The sequence below is a fragment of the Hyperolius riggenbachi genome, chromosome 3 (assembly GCF_040937935.1).
Source record: "Hyperolius riggenbachi isolate aHypRig1 chromosome 3, aHypRig1.pri, whole genome shotgun sequence".
NCBI classification, from domain to species: domain Eukaryota; kingdom Metazoa; phylum Chordata; class Amphibia; order Anura; family Hyperoliidae; genus Hyperolius; species Hyperolius riggenbachi.
The window spans coordinates 171,946,025-171,968,311 of record NC_090648.1 but is presented as its reverse complement, the minus strand read 5'-3'; the positions used below and the strand labels follow the sequence as shown (position 1 = coordinate 171,968,311).

Sequence of the window (22,287 nt, the reverse complement as noted above, 5' to 3'; positions counted from 1 at the left end):
ATAATGGCTGACTGGAGAAGACATTTTGCTTGACATGTATTTCGAAGAAAATTCTGTAGTGTTGAAAGGGTCAGGGTGATTCCCATCTTTCTCCTTCTTTGCTGAGGTAGCTTACTTCAGGACAGTTTTGTTAATGTCGTGCTTTTTATTTATTTTTTTGATGAAGTGACACTTTGGCCGCACTGACTGTCTGTCTATAGTGAAGAAAAAACATTGTATGTTGCTGGCTTTTCAACAGTATTTGAAAAAGGACACAGCACTCCAAGGGCTTTTCAGCCACAAGCTGTATTAGAAGTATGCAGTTCACAAGCACAACATGTTTCAAATGGAGGCCTTCCTCAGATGGTTTTCCTAAGTATTTATTCCTCAAACTACCATATTTATGATGCAAATAAAACTTCTTGGTACCATACCGAGGCCAAATATGCCCACTGTGAATTTTTCACTGATATATTTAATGTAACTGGTAGCAGCGTTTTGTAACCCACATGTGTCAGCGTTTGACATATGCTGTGGTTACCCGGTAGCAGTAACCTACCTCATTGTGTCTGAGTGCATCTACAGCCACGCTCAGTTCCATGGGAAGGACACCTCCCAATTGTTCATACGGAGTGCCTCCCACCACCTGCAGCTGCTTATGTAAAATGAGCCTTTAAGCCCCATCTACACGATACGATTCTTCGTCCGATTCGATTACGATTCTATTTACGATCCGATTAAATCTGACATGTCCGATAGGGATTGGATTCAATTCGATTTGCCATTGTTTTGCAATGGCAAATCAAATTGAATTGACTCCCGATCGGACATTTCGGATTTAATCGGATCGTAAATAGAATCGTAATCGAATCGTACAAAGAATCGTATAGTGTAGATTGGGCTTAAAGCTCCTACATCTACAATACAATCTAAGCTGGATTTCTGGAGGAGTGGTCAGCTGTATACACTGACCTCTTTGGCCAAGACTATTACAAACTATCATTAAACCACTAAAATGTATACCAAGCATTTCTATCTCCTCGGCCCTGGTTGCTTATGTGACGCATGTTAAAATGAAAAACAAAACTGTTGACTCTGAGCCTAATGCCTGCAGAGTTATTATAATTGTCAGCTTTAAACTAAAATGGCAAAATAAGTTGGCTAGCTCTAGAAGCTTTTTAATGGAAGAAGGCCTACCACTGTGAGGAGCCCATTTTTTTCCTCTGTCCTTTCTAATGTTCTGGGCTGATAAGTTACATTTTATCTGCATGAAGCTCTACTGACAGGGAGAAACTGCAGAGAGCCTATTACAAGCTTACGATAAACAGCAGCACATGTGGAGTTCAATTTATTTCTGTAGGAAAAAGGAAGCTGAAGTCATAAGAATTTTTTTTTGTATGCATTATTATAATTTTTGTATTTTTTTGTGTATTTTTTTTTTTTTTTTTTAGTTTTGCACTTGTATTAAAAATAAAAAAGGCTCTTGGTTTCCAGCTATTTCTAAACACTGAGACTGCCAGATAAGTCGACAGCATAGGCAACATGGTGTCTTACATCTTAATATTCTTTATTATTTAGTGATCTAGTGTTGCTTCAGAGTTTCCCTGCAGAGTTTAACGTGTTTGTTGTTTTGTTGTTTCTTTACTGAATTTAAAAATTGTCTGAGGCTCCTTTCATACCAGACAACGCGTGAGGAGCCGTTCTCCTGCACGCGTTTATAGCCTGCGACGTGTCGTCGGGTATCTGCGGTGCAACGCAATCAGCGGCGGTAGCTATTAATTGAACCCGACGGAAAACGCTGGGTCCCGGCGGATTGACACTCCCGGGTGCGTGGAAGCCACAACGTACCGAAACGCAGCGTCGGGTGTGAAAGGTAAAATGAAAGTCTATGGACTTTCATTTTACCTTGGTTAACGCAAATAACTGCCTTTGCGTTACAATGCAGAAAAGGGCTTTGGTGTGAAAGAGCCCTTAGTAGTTGAACTTGAAAAGATTCTTCATAATCCTAAGCCATTGCTCACACAGCTCTACATCCACACCTCCCCTCTGCAAAACCCTGCACTGGCTCCCTTCTCTGCTTCAGTATCAATTTTAAGATTCTGTGGCTGGCCTACAAATCTGCACAAACAAGACTTACACACACACACACACACACACACACACACACACACACACACACACACACACACACACACACACACACACACACACACACACACACACACACACACACACACACACACACACACACACACACACACACACACACACACACACACACACACACACACACACACACACACACACACACACCTGGCTGCACCCTTGCAGTCCTCACATGACCTTCATCTGACCACCCTGCGCATCATTCACTGCCATGTGCACTTGCTGGACTTCTTTAGTGCAACCCCCACCCTATGGAACTCTATTCTTCTACCACCAATCAGGCTTACTCCCTCCAACACCTTCAAGCAAACCCTGAGAATACACCTATTTCAAGATGGCCTACCCCCTCCCATGCCTTAAAGGAACACTATCGATTAACTACTTTAGTTCCGAGCTAATTGAAATCTATGCCCTGTTTTGGTAGTCAACTGGCTGGTAGGGCCTCTATCTATCTATCTATATATCTATATCTATATCTATATCTATATCTATATCTATATCTATATCTATATCTATATCTATATCTATATCTATATCTATATCTATATCTATATCTATATCTATATCTATATCTATATCTATATCTATATCTATATCTATATCTATATCTATATCTATATCTATATCTATATCTATATCTATATCTATATCTATATATATATATATATATACTATATCTCCTCAAAATATAATCTGTCTCCTCAAAATATAATCTGTCTCCTCAAAATATAATCTGTCTCCTCAAAATATAATCTGTCTCCTCAAAATATAATCTGTCTCCTCAAAATATAATCTGTCTCCTCAAAAAATTAGCATATTGTGATAAAGCTCATCATTTTATGTAATGTACTGATAAGCATTAGACTTTCATATATTTTAGATTCAGTACACACAACTGAAGTACTTCAAGCCTTTTATTGTTTTAATATTGATGATTTGGCATACTGCTCATGAAAACCCAAAATTCCTATCTCAAAAAATTAGCATATCATGAAAAGGTTCTCTAAACGAGCTATTAACCTAATCATCTGAATCAACTAACTCTAAACACCTGCAAAAGATTCCTGAGGCTTTTAAAAACTCCCAGCCTGGTTCATTACTCAAAACCGCAATCATGGTTAAGACTGCCAACCTGACTGCTGACCATCATTGACACCCTCAAGAAAGAGGGTGAGGCTGCATTTCCACTTGTGCGGTGCGAATCGCCGCGGTAAAACTTCGCATGCGGATGTGAATTTCGCATGCGGGTGTATGCGAATTTTCATGCGAATTCGCATGGATGACGATGTATGCGAATTTAACCATGGCAGTGCTGGTGTGCTTTTCCATTGTTTCTATGCGAATTCACATAAAAATGTGCATGAAAATTTGCATACCCTAACCTCATGCGAATTTCCTATTAAATACATTGTATGCGATTCGCATAGCGGTATGCGGTATGCGAATTCTGATGGCTCTGCCATCCGAATTTTTTCTGCAAAGGAATCCTGACAAGTGGAAACAGTCCCATTCACTTGTATTGCTATGCGAATTTGCATGCGAATTCGCGATAGTGGAAATGGTCCCTGAGACACAGAAAGACAGACTTGAACTGCTTCAGTTGTGTGTAATGAATCTAAAATATATGAAAGTCTAATATTTATCAGTACATTACAGAAAATAATGAAGAAAATAATGAACTTTATCACAATATGCTAATTTTTTGAGAAGGACCTGTATTTAGAGAGAGATAGATAGATAGATAGATAGATAGATAGATAGATAGATAGATAGATAGATAGAGCTCAGTGTGAGACAGGCAGAGCTTTCTCTCACAGAGAGCAGAGGAAATGTATCTTATGTGCAACATAAACATTTGTGTGTGAAAACTGATGCCCGACAGGCTTTTGTTTTTTCATGTAACTCTGCTTCAACATTACACTGTTCTTAGCATGTCAGACTGCAGAGTCACACCTTTACGCACAATGAATTACAGCGTTTGCCTCTGTTTAACCTGAAAAGTAGGAAAATGTTTACACCGCTACTTGGACATTATTTGTACATTGTCATTTTAGAACACTTGGGTATTGATAGTGTTCTTTCAACTCTTTCTGCAGAGCACATATTCTGCACCACTTATGTAGTGTATCCTCCTTCCTCCCCTTAGAGTCTAAGCCTTTGGTAGGATTTCTCCCCGCAGTGTATCCTTCTTCATCATGCCAACACCATCATAGCACTTTTCCCTTTGGCTGACTCCCAAATTGTCGGTTTGCTTTGTATAGTGCTACGTTGTAACTGTGTGCTATGTTTCTGTCTGACACCCCATGTTAACATTGTATGTATGCCTTTTTATTTTTCAGCACTGTGTAATATGTTGGCACTTTACAAATACAATTAATAATAATGAAAGGAATATCAACTCCTGCTGTTTATGGCTGTTTGTAATGGTTGTGACCTCACCAAATCCTTCAATGCAGGATTGCAGAGGGTGCCTATGCTGTGTACACTGTCATGTTCCTAGCCTAGGCATTTTTCTAACACATGGGGAGTGTCTGGCAAAGAGGGTGGAGTTAGTTTGAGCTGCCTAATGAGAGAGTGTGTGTGTGTGTGTGTGTGTGTGTGTGTGTGTGTGTGTGTGTGTGTGTGTGTGTGTGTGTGTGTGTGTGTGTTGCGCACACTCCAGTGCAAAGCAGACAGGGAATGCAAAATTTTTAATCTTTATATGACTGAGTATATGGCAACCTAGTAACTTTTTTTGTTTGCTAAGAAATGCTTTGAATTCTAGTTGGACAACAAGTAATTTTGGATCTATGTAGGCAGGCAAAACAAATTGTAGTGGTGGTTTTGTTGTGTTTAGACAATCTAGCCATGACCTTTTATTTGGTGTGCGTTTGTTTGTTTGGGAAATACACTTATTTTTGTATATGCATTTGTGTGCATGTATGTGTGTTTTCTTGCTAGTACATTTTGGTATTATAAGGCAAGTCAGGAAAATAAAAATCTCTGTATTACCTGCTGTTTTCTGTTAATGTATCCAGGATCTCCAATGGGAAATGCAAGTTGCCATGGAGAAAGAGTGTGTGCATGCTATTACTAGAGTTTATTGTTGGATAGGGATTACAGTAAACTGCCCCCTTGAACAGCAGGAATAAAGCTAAGCTTTTCCCACCGGAAGCCCTGGATACATCAACATCCTGTACAGTTAAAAGAAAATGAGTAATGCACGCTGCTAACAAACTTTATTACTTTGATGTGTATCACAATGCTAAATTTACTACCGTAATGGTCTCTAAATGTGACCAGTGATTTAAAGTAAACTGCTCTGTAGCTTGCTTGCTTGCTTTCCGACATGTCACAAACCCTTAAGATGTTTTCCTGGATAAGAGATTTTAATCCTAGACCTTGAGCGGCAGTACTGAGGTTTTAATATGGGCTCTCTTTGCTTGTAATTGGTCTTGTGGGAGCCTTTTTGCTTTTCTCTTGTAGTATGTTGCAGAACACATGACATAAAGACGTTTTCTCCTTCTCTTTTTCTCCCTGGATACAGAATAATATCTGGACCCAACTTTCCTGGCTGCAGAGTCTTCCGCATCATTAGGAGGATTATTTTTACTTCTACATAGCAATTGAACATTGATTTAAGACCCCATGATCCCCAGGACTCAGCGAAGTTCCTGCCCAGAGGAAGCAGATTGTGCGGAGTCAGGAGTCTGATCTGACTTCATTTGGAGAACTGCATTGCATACACCCAGGAGCACAAAGCTTTGTCATGGATCTAAGGCCGACTGTACTGTTTTTAGTTTGGACTTCCCTATTCATGCTGTTTAAAGAATTGACTGGACTCCAAGTATATACAAATAAATGGGCAGTTCAGATACCTGGTGGCCCTGCAGCAGCTGATCGGATAGCAAAGAAACATGGTTTTATTAACCATGGGCAGGTGAGTGATTTAGAATAATCCTTGCATTAAAGTGGATGTGTAATGAACTGTAAACCCTGTATCAGTAGTATTGAAGGAAATAGTTTGTATATTTCATGTGGGGATAGTTTATTTACTCCTGTGTTTAAATTGTCTGGAAGGCCTAGTGTAGTCCTGTTTTTTGCAACCACAGTAGTGCTGGATGATTAGGATGTGGGAGAGTTGGTACCTGAGTGTACTGTTTTGTTGCTTTGTAATGCAGGTAGGCAGGTGTCTTACAGAAGCGCATGCCACCTGTGTTGCAGCACTGATCCCATTTCATTACATTGAGGCTTCTTTTTACACTTTTTTTTTTTTTTTTTTTTTTTTTTTTTTTTTGGGAGCCTTTTGGCAATGCTCCCTAATAATCCTGGTCACCTGTGGAGTGCGCCCTAAGTGGCTGCAGCCCTGAAAGTGAACCTGAGGTGAAAAAACTGATGCTAAACCATTGTATTTATCCTCCTACTCCTAAAATGACTTTAAGTATGCCATGGTTTTCTTTTATATTTAAACAGTTACGAAGTAGATTGAATGTTTTGCTGTCTCTAACCAGTAACAGCCTATTAAGTGTCCCAGACTTAAAATACCTGAACTATTGACCTTTTATCTCTCTCCTGAGCTGAGAAGTTGTATTCTGCCAGAAAAACCTTTGACTAATCTGCTGATCAGTGATATTTACTGTCACTTCTATGCCTAGAAATTAACTATTTATGGCAGCAAAATAGAACACGTAAAACAGCCTGGTTATGAATATTTTGCACTATTCAGACACCTCTTTTATTTCATGTCGCCTTGGGTACACTGTAAGTCATGTCTTGTCTTATGTGAAAGGTGCCATTAAAAATAACTGGATGTGCTTTCATTGGTGAAAATCTTTGCATTGGGTACTGTATCTTGCAGAGGCGATATTGGTGCAAACTATATATTTGAAGCCAATACATTTTCAACTTCCTTATAAACATATTTGCTTAAAGACTGCAGGTGCAATTTCAATGTGTCGTTTCCTTTAATTAAATATACTTTATACTGCTTGTTAGTGAAAATAAAGTTTTTTATTTAGTGTGACGCAATCACATGACTGCTTTGAGAACCTGTCTGTCTAGAAATATGCTGCCACTGTATTTGTAAATGTAGCACCATAATTTTGTCAGTTTTTCTTCTACTTGTTTAGCCATTGAGCAGAGCAAGCAATTTGACCTGTAATGTGCTTGGACCTGGTCAGTGACACAATGCACTAAGTAGTGATGGATGCAGTATTTTCTTTTAACATATCTATATAGATTCAAGCAGTTGAGCATGCCCAGATCATACAGGGCAAAATCCAGATACCCTCAGGTGATGATCCATGTGACTGGCTGCCAACAGAAGAAGTGGTGTTCACAGGGGCGCAGCTTAGACAGCACTGGCAATACGTATTCGCCTTGCTCCATGTAGCGACCAGACAAAGTTGTCTGATCTGCCCCATAGCTGCTCTCCTACTGTGACTGCATTCAGCAGGTCTTGTGTGGCAAGCAGTCTTTAAAGACCAGAATGGCTATGGTGTGGACATACGAAGTCAGAATGCAGGCTTCACAAATTACTTTTGACCAACACTGGCCTAGTAGCAGTTTGACATGAGGTTTTTTTTGTTTGCTTTTTTTTTTTTTACATTTTTGTTTTTTTTTTCAAAATTGTAAGAGGATTCTCAAAGGATTGAGCCGTATTCACAGCACGTCGTAGCAAATTTCACAATTCCAGCATTTACAAGCTTCACATTTGCAGCAGTACATGGGCAGCTTGGATATTATAACTCTGTGGAATATGGATCTTTATTATCCATAAAATCATCAAAGCTCACACACATCTGTGGATGCATGGTAAAATGCAGAACATTTCAGGATAATACCTTTCCAATTGCTGTGCTGTGGCATAGCGGGTAAAGAACCTTTCAGAAATGCATTTAAACCTTCATAGGAATGGTGTATAGTGTGTATAGTGTGTATGTACATGGCCGGATTTCTGACAAGGCCACATAGGCCATGGCCTAGGGCACCAGATAAACAAGGGGCGGCCTGCAGACAGTGGGCATTATTTGCAGGGCATTATTTGCAAGTGTCCAAACAAATGAAAGTGATCAGGATAACTGCACTATTCGTACCAGCTGGCATCTGCCTGTGCTGTGCTACAGGCAGCTGCAGTCCGTTAACCAAACGTTTGTGAACAGTGTGTGACTAGCAAAAAGCCAGACCTTGCCCAATAACATAGCAGCAGCTGCAGGCAGTTACAGAAGGCCGGGTCCCACGCACTTGGTGTTGGGGATTAAAGGACCGGGGGCAGCACCAGCAAGTAGTACAGAATACAGAAAGCAGCCTCTCACAGTACCCATTTCTTAATTATTGATTGGCCAGCGCTGTTACCCTGGAGACAGCAGTGGGTACAGGACTCACTTTTACGTGTTGCTGACCCCACTCAATGTCCAATTGTGAGACACTTTTGACTATGTGTGTGTGGTGGAAAGCTCCCACCACGCCCATCACCTGTAGATCGCTTGATTGACCAGTTCCCCCATGTGACGTGATTGATTCACTTCACGTTGCCATGGAGACCTCGGCACTAGCCGCAATAGTGGACACCATCGGCCCAAAGTTTTTTTTGTGTGTGGAGAGAGGTGGTAGGATACGGTTTCGATTGGGGCGGCTGGTAATAGTCGGCCTTGGGCGGTAAGAAGTACAAATCCGGCCCTGTGTATGTATGCACTTTTTTGTAAGCAAGGCATTTCCAGACATGGGATTCAAGCAACTGGCAAGGCTTTCAGTGCTCATTATGGTCTTACACTACTGCATTTGCCCCATCACACAGCTGACATGGGAAGCTTTAAAGGTGATCTAGGAAACAGTCCTATCGCCTACTTTACTGGACATTGGTACAGGGAAGCATGATTCTGAAGCGTAACTGAACAGAATTGCATATACTTTGGCAGGTACAGTAAATTGAACAACATACACCGTATGTTTGCTGCCTGGTCCACATGAAAATCCCCAACACCTCACCCAGCTGTTTGTGTCTAGCACTGAATGGGTTAATGCATTGAAGTCTGAGTCAGCGTGGTAAAGCAGAATAGAAGCTACACTGTTTTGATTTAATTGAATTTGGCTTATGTTTTGTTATTCTGCTGCTGTGCCGGGAGTAGGATTGCAAAGTTTGCGTGACTTTGAAAACACAGGTGGTTCTAAATACAGCCTTCTGTTCGGCAGCCTTTTGTAGCATAAGCAAATACTTGTCAGCATGTTGATTTGAAACACAGTCCTATACAAATGCTGCTTGTGCAGTAGATATGACTATTTTCATATACAAATACTCTTCTTCCAAGCGTCCATTTCCTTCCCTGGCCATAAATTGGGACTGAATTCAACTATTGTAGCTCCCTTGTGTGATCTGTCCCCTCTCCTTTATTTGTTGACAGAAACATGCTTATGTACAGAGTTCTGTAGTCTGTAAACCCATTGTATATTGGACATCGCAAATTGTGGGGTTATTTGAGATGGCTTTTCCTTCAAAATGTTTGCACGTCAGGGGAAGTATTGTCCATTTTTTTTTTTTGTATTTATTTTACTTTGAATTGTCTTTGTTATAGCATTGTGTGTGTATATATAAAGTTTATGAAGCTCTAATTGTAATTACATTTATCTATCTTCACTTGGTTCTTTGTCTTTGATGGATTAATCGATATCCATACTGTTTTATTTTGTGCAGCCGTTTCAGAATTTGCACTGTTCAGGCATTAGGTTTAGTTCTATGGAGAGTAACAGACTACCCAGCAAGCTCATGGTGAACCAGAACTCCTAGGAGTGTGTATGGATCTAAAAAGGACCAAAAAGCCCTCTGAGGCCTGGTGCACACCAGAGGAGTTTTTCTGAGCGTTTTGAGTTTTTGAAACCTCCTGCTAATGTTATCCTATGTGTCTGTGCACACTGGAGCGATGAGGTTTTGTAAAAGAAAAACATAGCCTTACATTGGGAAGAGCTTTTGCAACCTCTAGCGTTTGGGGAGCTTTTCTGGTGTCTCTCAGCCCTTACTAATATGCTGTGCAAACAGAAATTTGCCTTCACACAGGTTTTTTTTTAGATTATTCAGGTTGACGTGAGTACTGAGGTGCCCCACAGTCATCACTGCTGAGGAATATGCAAATCGTTTTTTTTTTTTTTTTTTTTTTTGTCCCTGAAAGCTAACCATACCTCCAGAACCGCTGGAATGCAATGATGTGTCATCTTGTTAATTGTACAGGGCCACAATCTATCAGTTATACAGACTGTTTTGGACTGGTTGATCCTCAGTGCATGGCATGAGTTTATGTGGCTCTGTGGGGTAGGACTTGAAACGTGTTCATGGATACTTGCTGCCTATGATTTTGGCGCAGGATGAACCGAACGACTGCTCACCCTGCTGCCGCACAAGTGGCTTTAATTACTATTCCCCCTCTGAGTCATAGCAACCGGGAGTTTGAAGTAGTCCGGCAATTGCCACCACCTGAATTATACTGGTGCATGGCCATAGCCATAACATTATTTTTTATAACCTTTTATTTTTTTAATTTTAGCTTTCTTAGCCCCTGTTGTATGCAACAGGAGCCCGGACTAAGCAAGGCTTGATGCCCATGCGCGGAAAAGTAAGGGGGAATAAACGCCCCACAAAAACGTGCATAGACAGCCACAGGCCCCGCCGAAGCAGGGCCCTTTCCAATGTCCCCCCGAAGGGAACCTTTGCCTTTCGGCGCAGGGGGCTTTTGGGACCTCAGACGCCCACATGGTCTGGGTGGCTCCCCCAGGAGGGAGCCGGGTTGGGGACCGAAGTCCCCAGTGCCAGCAAGCTGGCCCCGACCTTGCGGCGCCCAGGTCAGGTGCAGGTGTGCTAAAATGACCTGCTTCTCTTGAAGCACCCGGAGTTACAGGTTACCCAGCAAGCTAATGGTGAACCAGAACTTCTAGAAGTGTGCAAGGGGCTAAAAAGGACCAAAAAGCCCTCTTACTAATATGCTATGCAAAACAGAAATTTGCCTTCTTAAAACAGAAGGTATTTGTGATTTTATTCAGGCTGGAGTGAGCTCTGAGGTGTCCTACAGTGGGGCATAAAGAGATGATTTGCATATTCAGCAGTGATGCATTGTAGGAGACCTCATATGCTCACTATCCCCTGAATAATTGCAAATACCTTCTGATTTAAGAAGGCACACTTCTGTTTGATGAAGAGGGAAGCAGATTCACAAGCAGCAATCTGCTGTGGAAACTTGAAGTTCATGCAGGCACAGAAACACTGGATGAGGCAAACCTTGGGGGACACCTGTACAGAATTTTTAGACTTCCTGGAGATCCAATAAGGAACAGTTATTTCAGCTAAGTGTGTATAAAGCAGTGAACATTTGGGGTTTTACACATTGTTCTGCATTGCAGGGTGTTCAAATCAATGTTTTTTTTTTTTTTTTTTAAATGAAGATTATTGCTGCATAATATACCTGGTTGCAGTTGCTGACCCCGAGTTGAGCGAAACCCAGCCCTATGAACAGGAGGCCATGTTCCATCTCATAGACTTGAAGCCTAAGTCCAGACGGACATAAAAAGCAAACAAACTATTCTGACAACTAATTTTAATTGTAATATTTCAAGTGCCTCAATAAGGATTTCATCAATGTTTCCCGAGTGTTTCACATGTGACCCCCAACCTCCAGATTTCTGACACCATTTATTAGTCGGGCTACTTGTGCAGCCTCTTTCTGTGTGTAGCAACCTCCCCTTCCATCAGCAGCTCCACTCTTCCATGTGTTGTTACACATTTGCAGGCTGCCTATTTGAATGTCTGCAGGATAGGGGGTATGCATGGTGCAGATGCTTCCTTTGTATCCAGTCCTGCTTAAATCCACTCCCTTGGACAGAAGTGCTGCTTGTCTTGAGTGTCTGTGTGGCCTCAGAAATCTGGCCCTAAAAAGCGACTGTTAAATTCACTTCTGAAATGTCAGATTTGCTTTTGCATTATGGGACCTGCGTTTGTTGAAAGCAATGGTTGGTTCCTTTATAACCTTAAAGAGACTCTGAAGCGAGAATAAATCTCGCTTCAGAGCTCCAAGTTAGCAGGGGCACGTGTGCCCCTGCTAAACCACCGCCATTGCGCCACTAAACGGGGGTCCCTTTACCCCCCAAATCCCCCCCCACCCCGTACGACTTGGTCGTACATTTGATCGCTCCTGGAGGCAGGGCTAACCGCCACAGCCCTGCCTCCAGTCGCGTCTATCAGCGGCGCATCGCCGCCTCTCCCCCGCCCCTCTCAGTGAAGGAAGACTGAGAGGGGCGGGGGGAGGCGGAGATACGCGCTGACAGACGCGCATGGGGCAGGGCTGCGTCGGTTAGCCCTGCCCCAACCAGGAAGCGCTCCCCCGCTTTACGGAGATTTGTGGGATCAGGGACCCCCGTTAAGCCGCGGGATAGCGGCGGTTTAGCAGGGGCACACATGCCCCTGCTATTTATAAGGTCTGAAGCGAGATTTATTCTCGCTTCAGACTCTCTTTAAAGGGACACTTAAGTCAAACAAAAAAAATGAGTTTTACTCACCTAGGGCTTCCAATAGCCCCCTGCAGCTGTCCGGTGCCCTCGACATCTCCCTTCGATCCTCCTAGGCCCACCGGTAGCCACTTCCTGTCTCGGTGACAGGAGCTGACAGGCTGGGGACGCGAGTGATTTTTCGCGTTCCCAGACACATTAGCACGCTCTATGCTGCTATATGGTATATGATATAAGCTATAGCAGCATAGATGGCGCTATTGTGGCCAGGAACGCGAAGAATCACTCGCGTCCCCAGCCTGTCAGCTCCTGCCACCGAAACAGGAAGTGGCTGCCGGCGGGGCCAGGAGGATCGGAGGGAGACGGCGAGGGCACCGGAGAGCTGCAGGGGGCTATTGGAAGCCCCAGGTGAGTAAAACTATATATATATATATATATATATATATATATATATATATATATATTTTTTTTTTTTTTTTTTTACTTAAGTGTCCCTTTAAGTTCAGCAATAGGGATGATCAATGATATTCCTTTGAGCTCTTAACTAAAAATAGTTATTCAGGTTTTTATGTTTTGTTTTTTTTTCCTTACAATGTATTGCATTGGATTGATTTTGAAAAGCTGTAGTACCCCTTAAAGAGAGCCCAAGGTGGGCTGAAAAAAGGAAAAACAGTAGGATACCTTATTCGCCAGGCTGAGTGGATCAGGTAGCTGCAAAAACCGCTGCTCCCGTGGGCCGCAATGGTCCACTTTCACTTTTGTGACCTCTGGGTCACGACGCTGCACGGAGATTGTGCATCTCTCATAGCGTGCAGGGAGGCGGGGGAGCGGCAGGAGGCACAGCCAGGGAGAGAGAGCAATGGCCGCTCGGAAATCCAGCAGGAACGCCCCTGGTGGGCGTTTTGAACAGGGAATTCATCTCCCCTGTGTTTACCTCCGAGTTGGCGGCAAATTTTGCTGTTAATCTCTGGGGAAGGGGGGGTTATAGCATGGCGGTGGGGGAGCAGAGAGCGGTGGTTGGGGGACGCAGAGGCATGTCAGGAGGCAGAGAACATGCCTCGATGTCCCATCTGCCCTCCGAAGATCCACCTCGTGTACCCTCTAAGCCCAAAAGAAGTACATATATAACATGTTGAGGACCTAAGACATTCATTGCTACTGTCCCAAACCGAATAAGCTGCTTGTCTAAATTAGCAGCTTATCTGTGCAAAAGTTTTGCTCCGTCCAAACCAATTCCATTCCCCCCCCCCCCCCCCCCTCCCCAGAGACACTCATTCGCACCCCTATTTCTCACTGGCCCATATACAATTCACTTTCTCTCCTGAGTTTTCTCCGAGGAGATATTTTAACACCTTGGCCTCAATTCACTAAGCTTATCTCCTGTCTTTAATAACTCTTCTAGAGTTGTTACCATGGTGATAAGGCATGTAGTATTCTGGAAACATTTTACCTCAGGCAAACCTAAAGTTAACTCTTCTGTCTTTAAGTTAACTCTTTAATCCTTAAAATAACTCCAGAGTTAAAGACAGGCTGTTTATTAACTGCGTGTGAAAATAACTACAGAGGAGGTAAATTAACTACAGATGAGGTAACTTAAGGAATGAAGAGATAAGATAACTCTCACTGTGTGGAGGTAAGTTTTTCTCTTGCCTTATTATCGCCAGCATGAACTTAGTGAATTGAGGCCCTTGTCATCAAATGCTTTTTAAACCCCCAGTAAGCAAGAAAATACTCAAAATAATTTTAGTGTTCAAAAGAAACTTAATTTTGAGCATAACAAAATAAACAAATATGAATCAATACAGGCATGTTCTTGCGAAAACATGATGGCAGACAATGCTAAATAATTGAGGCTTTTTTTTTAAAAAATAGAATACTGTTAAGTATACAAAGAGAGAAAGGCAGCTGACAGAATAAATCTACCATTTATCAAAACATTGGCAGAAATAACAATAGAAACATCGTCACATTGGTCTTCAGAATAGGGAATAACCCAAATAATGGGATGGAGTGTTTAGCTAGATCGGTTTGATCTGTCGCCAAGTGAATCCAAAAATATTAGAGGGCATTAAAGTAACATTGGTTGCTCAAGGTTCATGGTCTCGCTCTCTCTCTCTCGCTCTCTTCCCCCCCCCCCCCCACCCCCATTTTCAAGGCAGACATCCATGTAATTGCAGAAGCCTGGCCTCTGTGTGGTGATATCTGACAGCGGGTGTGGTGCTTGTGCCACTCACCAACCCCCTTTTCCCCACTTTATTGGAGGGGAGGAATGGCTGTGTTACAGCCACTGGCCTCCATTATATCAGTCACTGGTGGGTTGTTGGTGGTTTTAAGCAATAGATAAAGAGGCACAGTGTTGTTGGAGGGAAAAGATGCTGACCACAGCTGAAGTGGAGGTTTTTCAAAACTGTTGAGCTGAATGGTGCAGTGCTGAGACTCCTAAAGTTTATGAACCTCAGAGGTGATGTGATTTTATAAAGTCCCCCATAGCATTGCATTGGCAAGAAATTTTCGAATCGCTAGCGGGGGGGGGGGGGGGGGGGGGCTCTTGCAGTGTTAACAGGCTTAAGTGCAGGTGGGGTTTATCACATTTGCGCAGTTGTTCATGTTTACTTTTGTTGCTGTTGTGCATAAGGGTGAAACTTGTATTTGAATGCAAACCTTTCATGAGGTTTTGCAGCAGCTCTTAAGCACCTAAAACACTCCATTACACGGCTTTGTCCTGCTTCCACTTTCATTCAAGTTAATCACTGTTTTCCAAGAACTTGCAAGCCCAGCTTTAAAAAGTAGTTCTGGCAGTCTTGAACATGTGGGGTATTTAAATTGGTGGGGATTAGACTATTTTCTGGTTTCTACAAGTAAGCTTTATTTTAACTTCATGAGAAGTTTTAGTGGGATTATGTAACCGTCCATGTGCTGTAACCATGTACAGCATTGTGTGTTTTCTGTTTATGGGACTTCCGTGCTAAATTGAAACCACTCAATGGTAAAAAAAAAAATGAAATCTACTATGGTTAACTTGTATTATTCAGAACGCTGTCCTTGTAAATCGGTTTGCATAGATTTAATAATTCGTGGTGCTCTTCAGCTTGGGGTTAAGCTCTAAAATTGCCCTGTATTGCCTTTGCCTGTCAAGCTGAATGGCTGCAGGTCTGGAATTGCTTTGACTGGCATGCTCGCTCTCTGCAGGAGGACAGGCAGCATGGAGTCAGTGGATGCCATTCTGCTCTGAACAAGACAGACGTGAGTCATCAGTGTAGCTTTTTGCTAGGGGGTCACTCTGCAGTGGTGTTACATCCTCTGCTGCTCCTGGCTGCAGACTTTCCAGCAACTACACACTGTAGCTTTTGAAGAATGTATCAGATGAATGGTTTGCAAAGGAAAATTGTTTCCCTTTTTGTCTTACATAATAGCTTTACACATCCTGCTGCTTATATTAGCAACTAATTATAGGTATGAAATATTAGCTGTCTCAGCCTCCCCCATGAAGAACCCAATCTGATATCAGGAATATATTTTTTCTTTGTCCCTGTTCTCGGTGACCCAGCTGCTAGGACAGGATGTGAAAGGATGTGTTGCCTACCTAGTGTTCTCCCCAGAATGTTTTTTTTTTCCTAGCCGGGTGGCATGAAAAAGTAGCCGGGTGAAGTGAGATGTCAGAATGCAGGGCTGGCGCTTCTCTGCGCAACTATGCTTACAGTAGAGGAGGTGAGCCAATGACAGCCGGGTGCTCACCAAAACTAGCCGGGTGCAGCACCCAGCTAAAAGAGCCTGGGGAGAACACTGCCTACCCAACATAAGGTGCTCATTCTAACATTCCTAAGGCTTCTTGTGGTCCCTCGCTGACAGTCCATGCTGATCCATTTAACAGCTGTCTCCTCCAAAAGCTGCATGCGCAGCTTTGGGCCACGTGCCTCCTCGATTGCGCTCCTGTGGCTGTTAGTATTCTGTGTTTGCTCAGTTTGCAAAAATTGCATGTGCTGAATGCTCCCAGCTATGGGAACATGACCAAGGAGGTGCACATCCATGGCTGCATGTGTGCAGTAACCAGGGACTGTTGCTGAACAGATTGGAGTGGATCGACAGTGAGGGACCTGAACGACAAGAGGCTAGAAGAAGCCAAGGGTAAGTTAGACTGGGCACTGCAGGTTTACTTAAAGCATAAACAAGCCCTAGAAGTCTTATCAGTGCCCGCGCCACATGTGCATAAGATCCCTATCCAGCCGCGGTTCACAATCTTACTGAGCGGACAGTGGCGGCCTGGAGAACAGTGGAATGGTGGCATGGGCACTGATAGGCTCCTAGGAACTGGAAAAAGCCTCAGGTGAGTAAGACGTTTCTTTATTTTCTTACCTTTTTAAGCTACATAAACGCACTAAGTTAACAACAGCTGAGGTGGCCGATAATGACCGCCTCTACCAAGATTGGCATGCGAACAGGAGCCCCAATCCCCCTTGGTGCTTCAGTGGGTTGAGCGCCGGCCAGAAGTAGAGTTCAGGGCCTGATGCTGTATACACATCACAAGCCTGTAGGGTAGTTATGGGTCTGTTGCTATGGAAGGGAAGGAGGGACAACAAGCGTATTGGTGGCACAGATTCCTATGGGTGGGTTGAGTGGGGAGAACAATGCGAGGAGGGGTCAGGGGCCGCTAAAGATCCGGCACGCTGGATCTTTTGAAGATGTCGGTTGACGCTTTACACATGCCAGTTTCATGCTAGATTCTCAGGCAGTCTTTATTGGCTGCCATGGCTGAGCTTGAGCTAGCATGTGTATGTAGCTTTTGACTCTGTATGGGATTAGTTTTTATCTTCCAGGAACAGCCACAGGATCTACATTATATAACCAGCTTTTCTGTCACAAAGGAAGTTCACAAATTGCATGGCAATACAGTAAATAAAGTATGGGAGATCCAATATTATAAACAAGATTTCTAAGTTTATTGTCCCAATAATAGAATATATTTGTGGTCATGTGCACTGTATTGCTCATGGCATGTTTGGCAGAAAATCTCCTTTTAGACAAGTCACTTGTAAACAGTCTCTCTTGGGTTGCTCTGTCCACCAAGATGCTGCTGTGCAAAAGATTAGCTTTGTTAAGCCCCATCTACACGATACGATTCTTTGTGCGATTCGATTAGGATTCTATCTACAATCCGATTAAATCCGCCATGTACGATCAGGATTCGATTCAATTCGATTTGCCATTGTTTTGCAATGGCAAATCGAATTGAATCGAATCCCGATCGGACGTGACAGATTTAATCGGATCGTAATTAGAATCGTAATCGAATCGCACAAAGAATCGTATCGTGTAGATTGGGCTTTAGAGATGATAGTCTGTGAGATGCTATTTATTAGTCAGCTCAGAATTAGGCTAGTCAGGTGCACATCCTGTTGATTTTTGATTTGGCCAATTCCAAGCTGCATTACATTTATCATGCATGCTGGAAATATTCTCCTCTCAATTACCATCTCAGCTTACTACCATTATTTTTCTATATGGCAGCGATGTTGCAAACCCAACCCCTTTACCTACCACACCTCCCCATTACCACACTTCTGTAGAAATGCCACTGAGGTTTTGTTTAAAGGTTATATTGATTGAGGGGGCGGGGATAAACTAGGTTTCTTTCCACAAAATGTCCTCTCCTTGGTTGTGTTTTTATAGACCAGGCATGGGCAAACTTGGCCCTCCAGCTGTTGAGGAACTACAAGTCCCACAATGCATTGCAGGAGTCTGACAGCCACAGTCATGACTCAAAGGCAAATGCATTGTGGGATTTGTAGTTCCTTAACAGCTGGAGGGCCAAGTTTGCCCATGCCTGTTATAGACTTTTTCTACTGTTGGGATTTTGGTGGGTCTCTTACACATCACATTGTTCAAACCCAGCTCGGGTTCTCTTTAAGGGCGATCTGCATAGTAAGGCTGGATCTGCCTATACAGCCCAGCCTCTGTTGGTATTCCAAACCCCCCTAAGGTCCCGCTGCACTCTGCAATCCCTGATAAATCACAGCCGTGCTGTCGACACACAGCATGTCGCAGCGGCTGTGTTTTTTCTCTATAGTGTCAGTCTGCTGCTCTCCCCACCTCATGCAGAACTCCAGTCCCCACCTGCCTCCCTTCCCTCCTCGCTGATTAGAGGGAAGGGAGGGGGGCAGGGACCGGAGGTATGCAGGAGGCGGGGGAGCAGTCGAGACTGACACTACAGATGTAAACACAGCCACACAGCGCGGCTGTGATCTATGTCTGATTTCAGAGTGCAGGGGAACATTATGGGGTTTGGAATACCAACAGAGGCTGGGCTGTATAGGCAGATCCAGCCTCTGTATTCAGATGACATTCTTCAAACCCAGCTCGGGTTCTCTTTAAGGATGACTTGTTAGCTGAACTTTTGTAATTGGTGAAATAATAATTCTGTTACGGTTCAGTGTGATTTATTTCTCCCCGTCTTTATATATAAAATGAATGTGTTTTGCATTTTTGTGTGAAGAATGCATTTGTTGCCACCCACGTGCTCTGGGCACAAATGGATTTTGGCAGTAGTTCACTAACCGCAGGTTCTGGATTCAACTGTGAAGATCATTCCAGGGTATGAAATCCAATTGGCAGCAGTTGTCGCCCATAGGGGGAAAAGTACAAGCCTGTGTTTGATTCATGCAAACAATCACCTTTGTAGATCAATACAATCCATTTCCATTGTGCATTAAGTTTACACAGAGCTCACTTAATCATGGCACTCATTTAGCTGGGGCACAGTATGCCAGTATCTTTCATACATTTACACTTGTTAAGGTGCCATTATGTAGATAATAATATAAAAAGCTAATGCCTGGTAGGCTTTTCAGATTAGACTTTACTTCCCTCATGTTATGCAGACATTGTCAACCTTGGACTTTGTCAGTATTTTCTTTTTTTTCCCCTTATGTGGTGCTGTTTTGAGCAGAGCGTGTTCTGTCATAGTAATAGAAACTGAAAGTGTTAATGTGGTCTTGCTAGAACTCCAGTGCTTTGTGAATTTAAATACCAAATCTAGAAACACACTTATATCAACAGATGGCAAAAAAAAGCAGGGTGATGAAATGTTACTTACATTCTCACTAAGCTAAAGGCATCTGAAGCTGAAATGTTATATTTTTATTTTTCATATAATGTGATCTGAAGCAGCCAAGGTGAATGAGGTAGCTGCAAGTTCCGAAAGGTGTTTATTGCCTGTTGGCTGTACACTTCAGACTGCAAGTACCGTATGCGGAACGCAGACTTGCCTCTGAAGCTGGTTTTACTTTTTTTGTGATCCTCCTGCCACATCCCACCGCAACCCAAAAAAAATGACAATCATATGACCTACATATGATCTGCATAGTGCCGCCCCTGTTCAGTGACTTACTCCCTGCTGGGCACTGGGAATCCCGCCGGTCCACGCATCTGTGCCACGATGCACTGCGCTCTGTTGTTTACAATGCATGCGTTGCCTATAGACTTGCATTACCCCAAGCACTATGCGTTAATAGCGGTGCTTGCAGTAACGTGCTGCTGCCCTTGCGTCGGCTCAGATACCTCTGGCACACCGCAATGGACAGCTGCCAGTACTTGCCAAATCTTTCTTGGAGTTGAATGCTCGGTGAAATTCTTATTTCATTTTTTTTTCCCCCCCCTTTGTAAAACTATATGGAAAAAAATATTGAATATATAGGCATGAAGGTAAATGCCTTTTACACATGCAGATAAGGTCAGAATTGGCCTATTTATGCCTGAATAGCAGATGTATTATTAAAATAACATTTGAGGTTAGCATATTGAGTGAATACTTGCAGTGAGGGGAATCGTGACTATAGCTAACCTCCGACGTCTGAGTCTGTGAGATGGTCATGCATGCAGTCAGAGGTTGTATTGTGGTCATTATATTCTGATGAGTGCTGTCCATGATCAGATGAGTAATCTGCAGTAGTCAGCTCCGCTAGTATATAAATCTCATCCATTTGGTCACATGCTGATGCATTCATAATCGGACAGATTTTTTTCCATTGTGATAACTCCAGAGGAGAACAAGAGTCTCGTTATAATGAAACCTTGAAAAAAAATAAACCCTGTTTGAACAAACTTTGGGAATAAAAACCTCATAGAAAATTGCAGCTTAGGAAAAAAAAAAACCGTATGAAAAATACAGCCGCTTTAATGCTACATGCTGTGCATTGTATAGCAGCGTATGGGAATTAACAAGCGGCCAGTTAATGGTAATTGCTTGGGAAATCTATATTGTCCTGGTTATACTTAATTAGCTGTATCCATGGTAATGTACACATCTTCTACATGCTAGTCCCTTTGTGGCATTTGGGTACAGTTTCATGTGGTATATAAATGAACTCTATAGAATTCCATCTCATGAACGGCTTTTCTTCCTGTGAGAATAATCTATTAGCTCAGTGTATGTTTCAAGGCAGCTCTAATTATCTTGGTAAATCGGGAATTGATAGGACTAGATTATATAGGGAGTGAATTGTGCATTCTTTAATGTGATTAAAAAAAATCAGATCAGGATTAAACGCTACATATGAATTGTTAATTTGTACTGCACTAAGCCAGCAGATGGCGCCCCACCCATCTAGCTTGAGAGCTCTGAATACCTGTCAGTACATATATTCAGCTTTCCCCCTGCTTCCCCCTATTAAGTAATTCAATTCAATGTGGTTGTCCTATGCATTAAACATTAAAAGCCCTCTCAAATGTTTCACTAGCAAGGTGGAAGGGAGACTTGTGCCTTACATGTTGTTTTTCTGGATCAGTAATGCAGGATACCCAGGCAAATGGCTTTTAAAGTGGTCCTAAACTTTTGTAGCTAGGAAAACAAATGATTTGCAGTCAAAGGCAGTACAATGGTTTCAGCAAACCTTTTTAGACTCTTTACTTCTGACTGTTGGTGGAGATCAACATGTGAAGAAATATCTAGCACTTGAAAGAAAGTAGAGATTGGGTGTTGCTACATATGATTTACTCAGACTGGTGAACAGCACACTCCTAATTCCCATTTTACACTGTCAGTTTTTTATTTGGTGATCGTTCCAGGTGACCTTGTTCTTTATGTAAAAGTGGCCTTTTGATATCCGCTTCCTTTACTATGCTGTAACGAGTTGGAAATCCCCAAGTGACCTTTATTTCCCTCTGCAGTTTGCATTGAGAAGCCTCTTGCATAACATTCTGCTTAACCTTCCCCCTCTCCATAGCACAATAATTACAGGGAGCCAATCATATCTGTACAGCTATCATTACTAAACGGTCGCCCAAAACAACGGTTGCCCAAAACAATCGCAAGATCATTTTGTGGGAACAGATATCCTCGGCGTGTACAAGACTTTAGCATTCCTTTTTGTTTCCCTCTTTGCTCAGCTGTTCTAAAAAGCCTCTGTACCCAGGACACATGCTAGAGGGTTCTCCGCCAAGGTGGCTGGTCGGTGGCCTCTTCTCTGGCGAGAATGTGGCGATTGTGTATGAAAGCTGGATCGTCTCAGCTAAGCGCATTGTTCCCCTCCTTACATTGGAAGTGTACTTACCTTTGACACATTTGGAGACGTGTGAACAAGCAGGGGGGAGGGAAGTCTCTGGTCCTTTCCTGTTTTGCTCCACTACCCCACCCCTCCTGTATCCACTGTTTGCTTTTCCTACAGCAGAACCTCTCAATATCTA

At 42.8% G+C, this 22,287-nt stretch overlaps 1 protein-coding gene across 1 annotated transcript in view; it reads left to right on the top strand.

Annotated features, from left to right (window-relative positions):
- The window catches only part of FURIN (furin, paired basic amino acid cleaving enzyme), a 314,300-nt gene that overhangs the window by 30,743 nt on the left and 261,270 nt on the right, over positions 1-22,287 (top strand). Inside the window, exon 2 of the mRNA XM_068275265.1 lies at positions 5,672-6,064. Coding sequence (XP_068131366.1) covers positions 5,894-6,064 — 171 coding nt within the window. The 5' untranslated portion in view covers positions 5,672-5,893. The remainder of the gene's footprint in view (positions 1-5,671; positions 6,065-22,287) is intronic.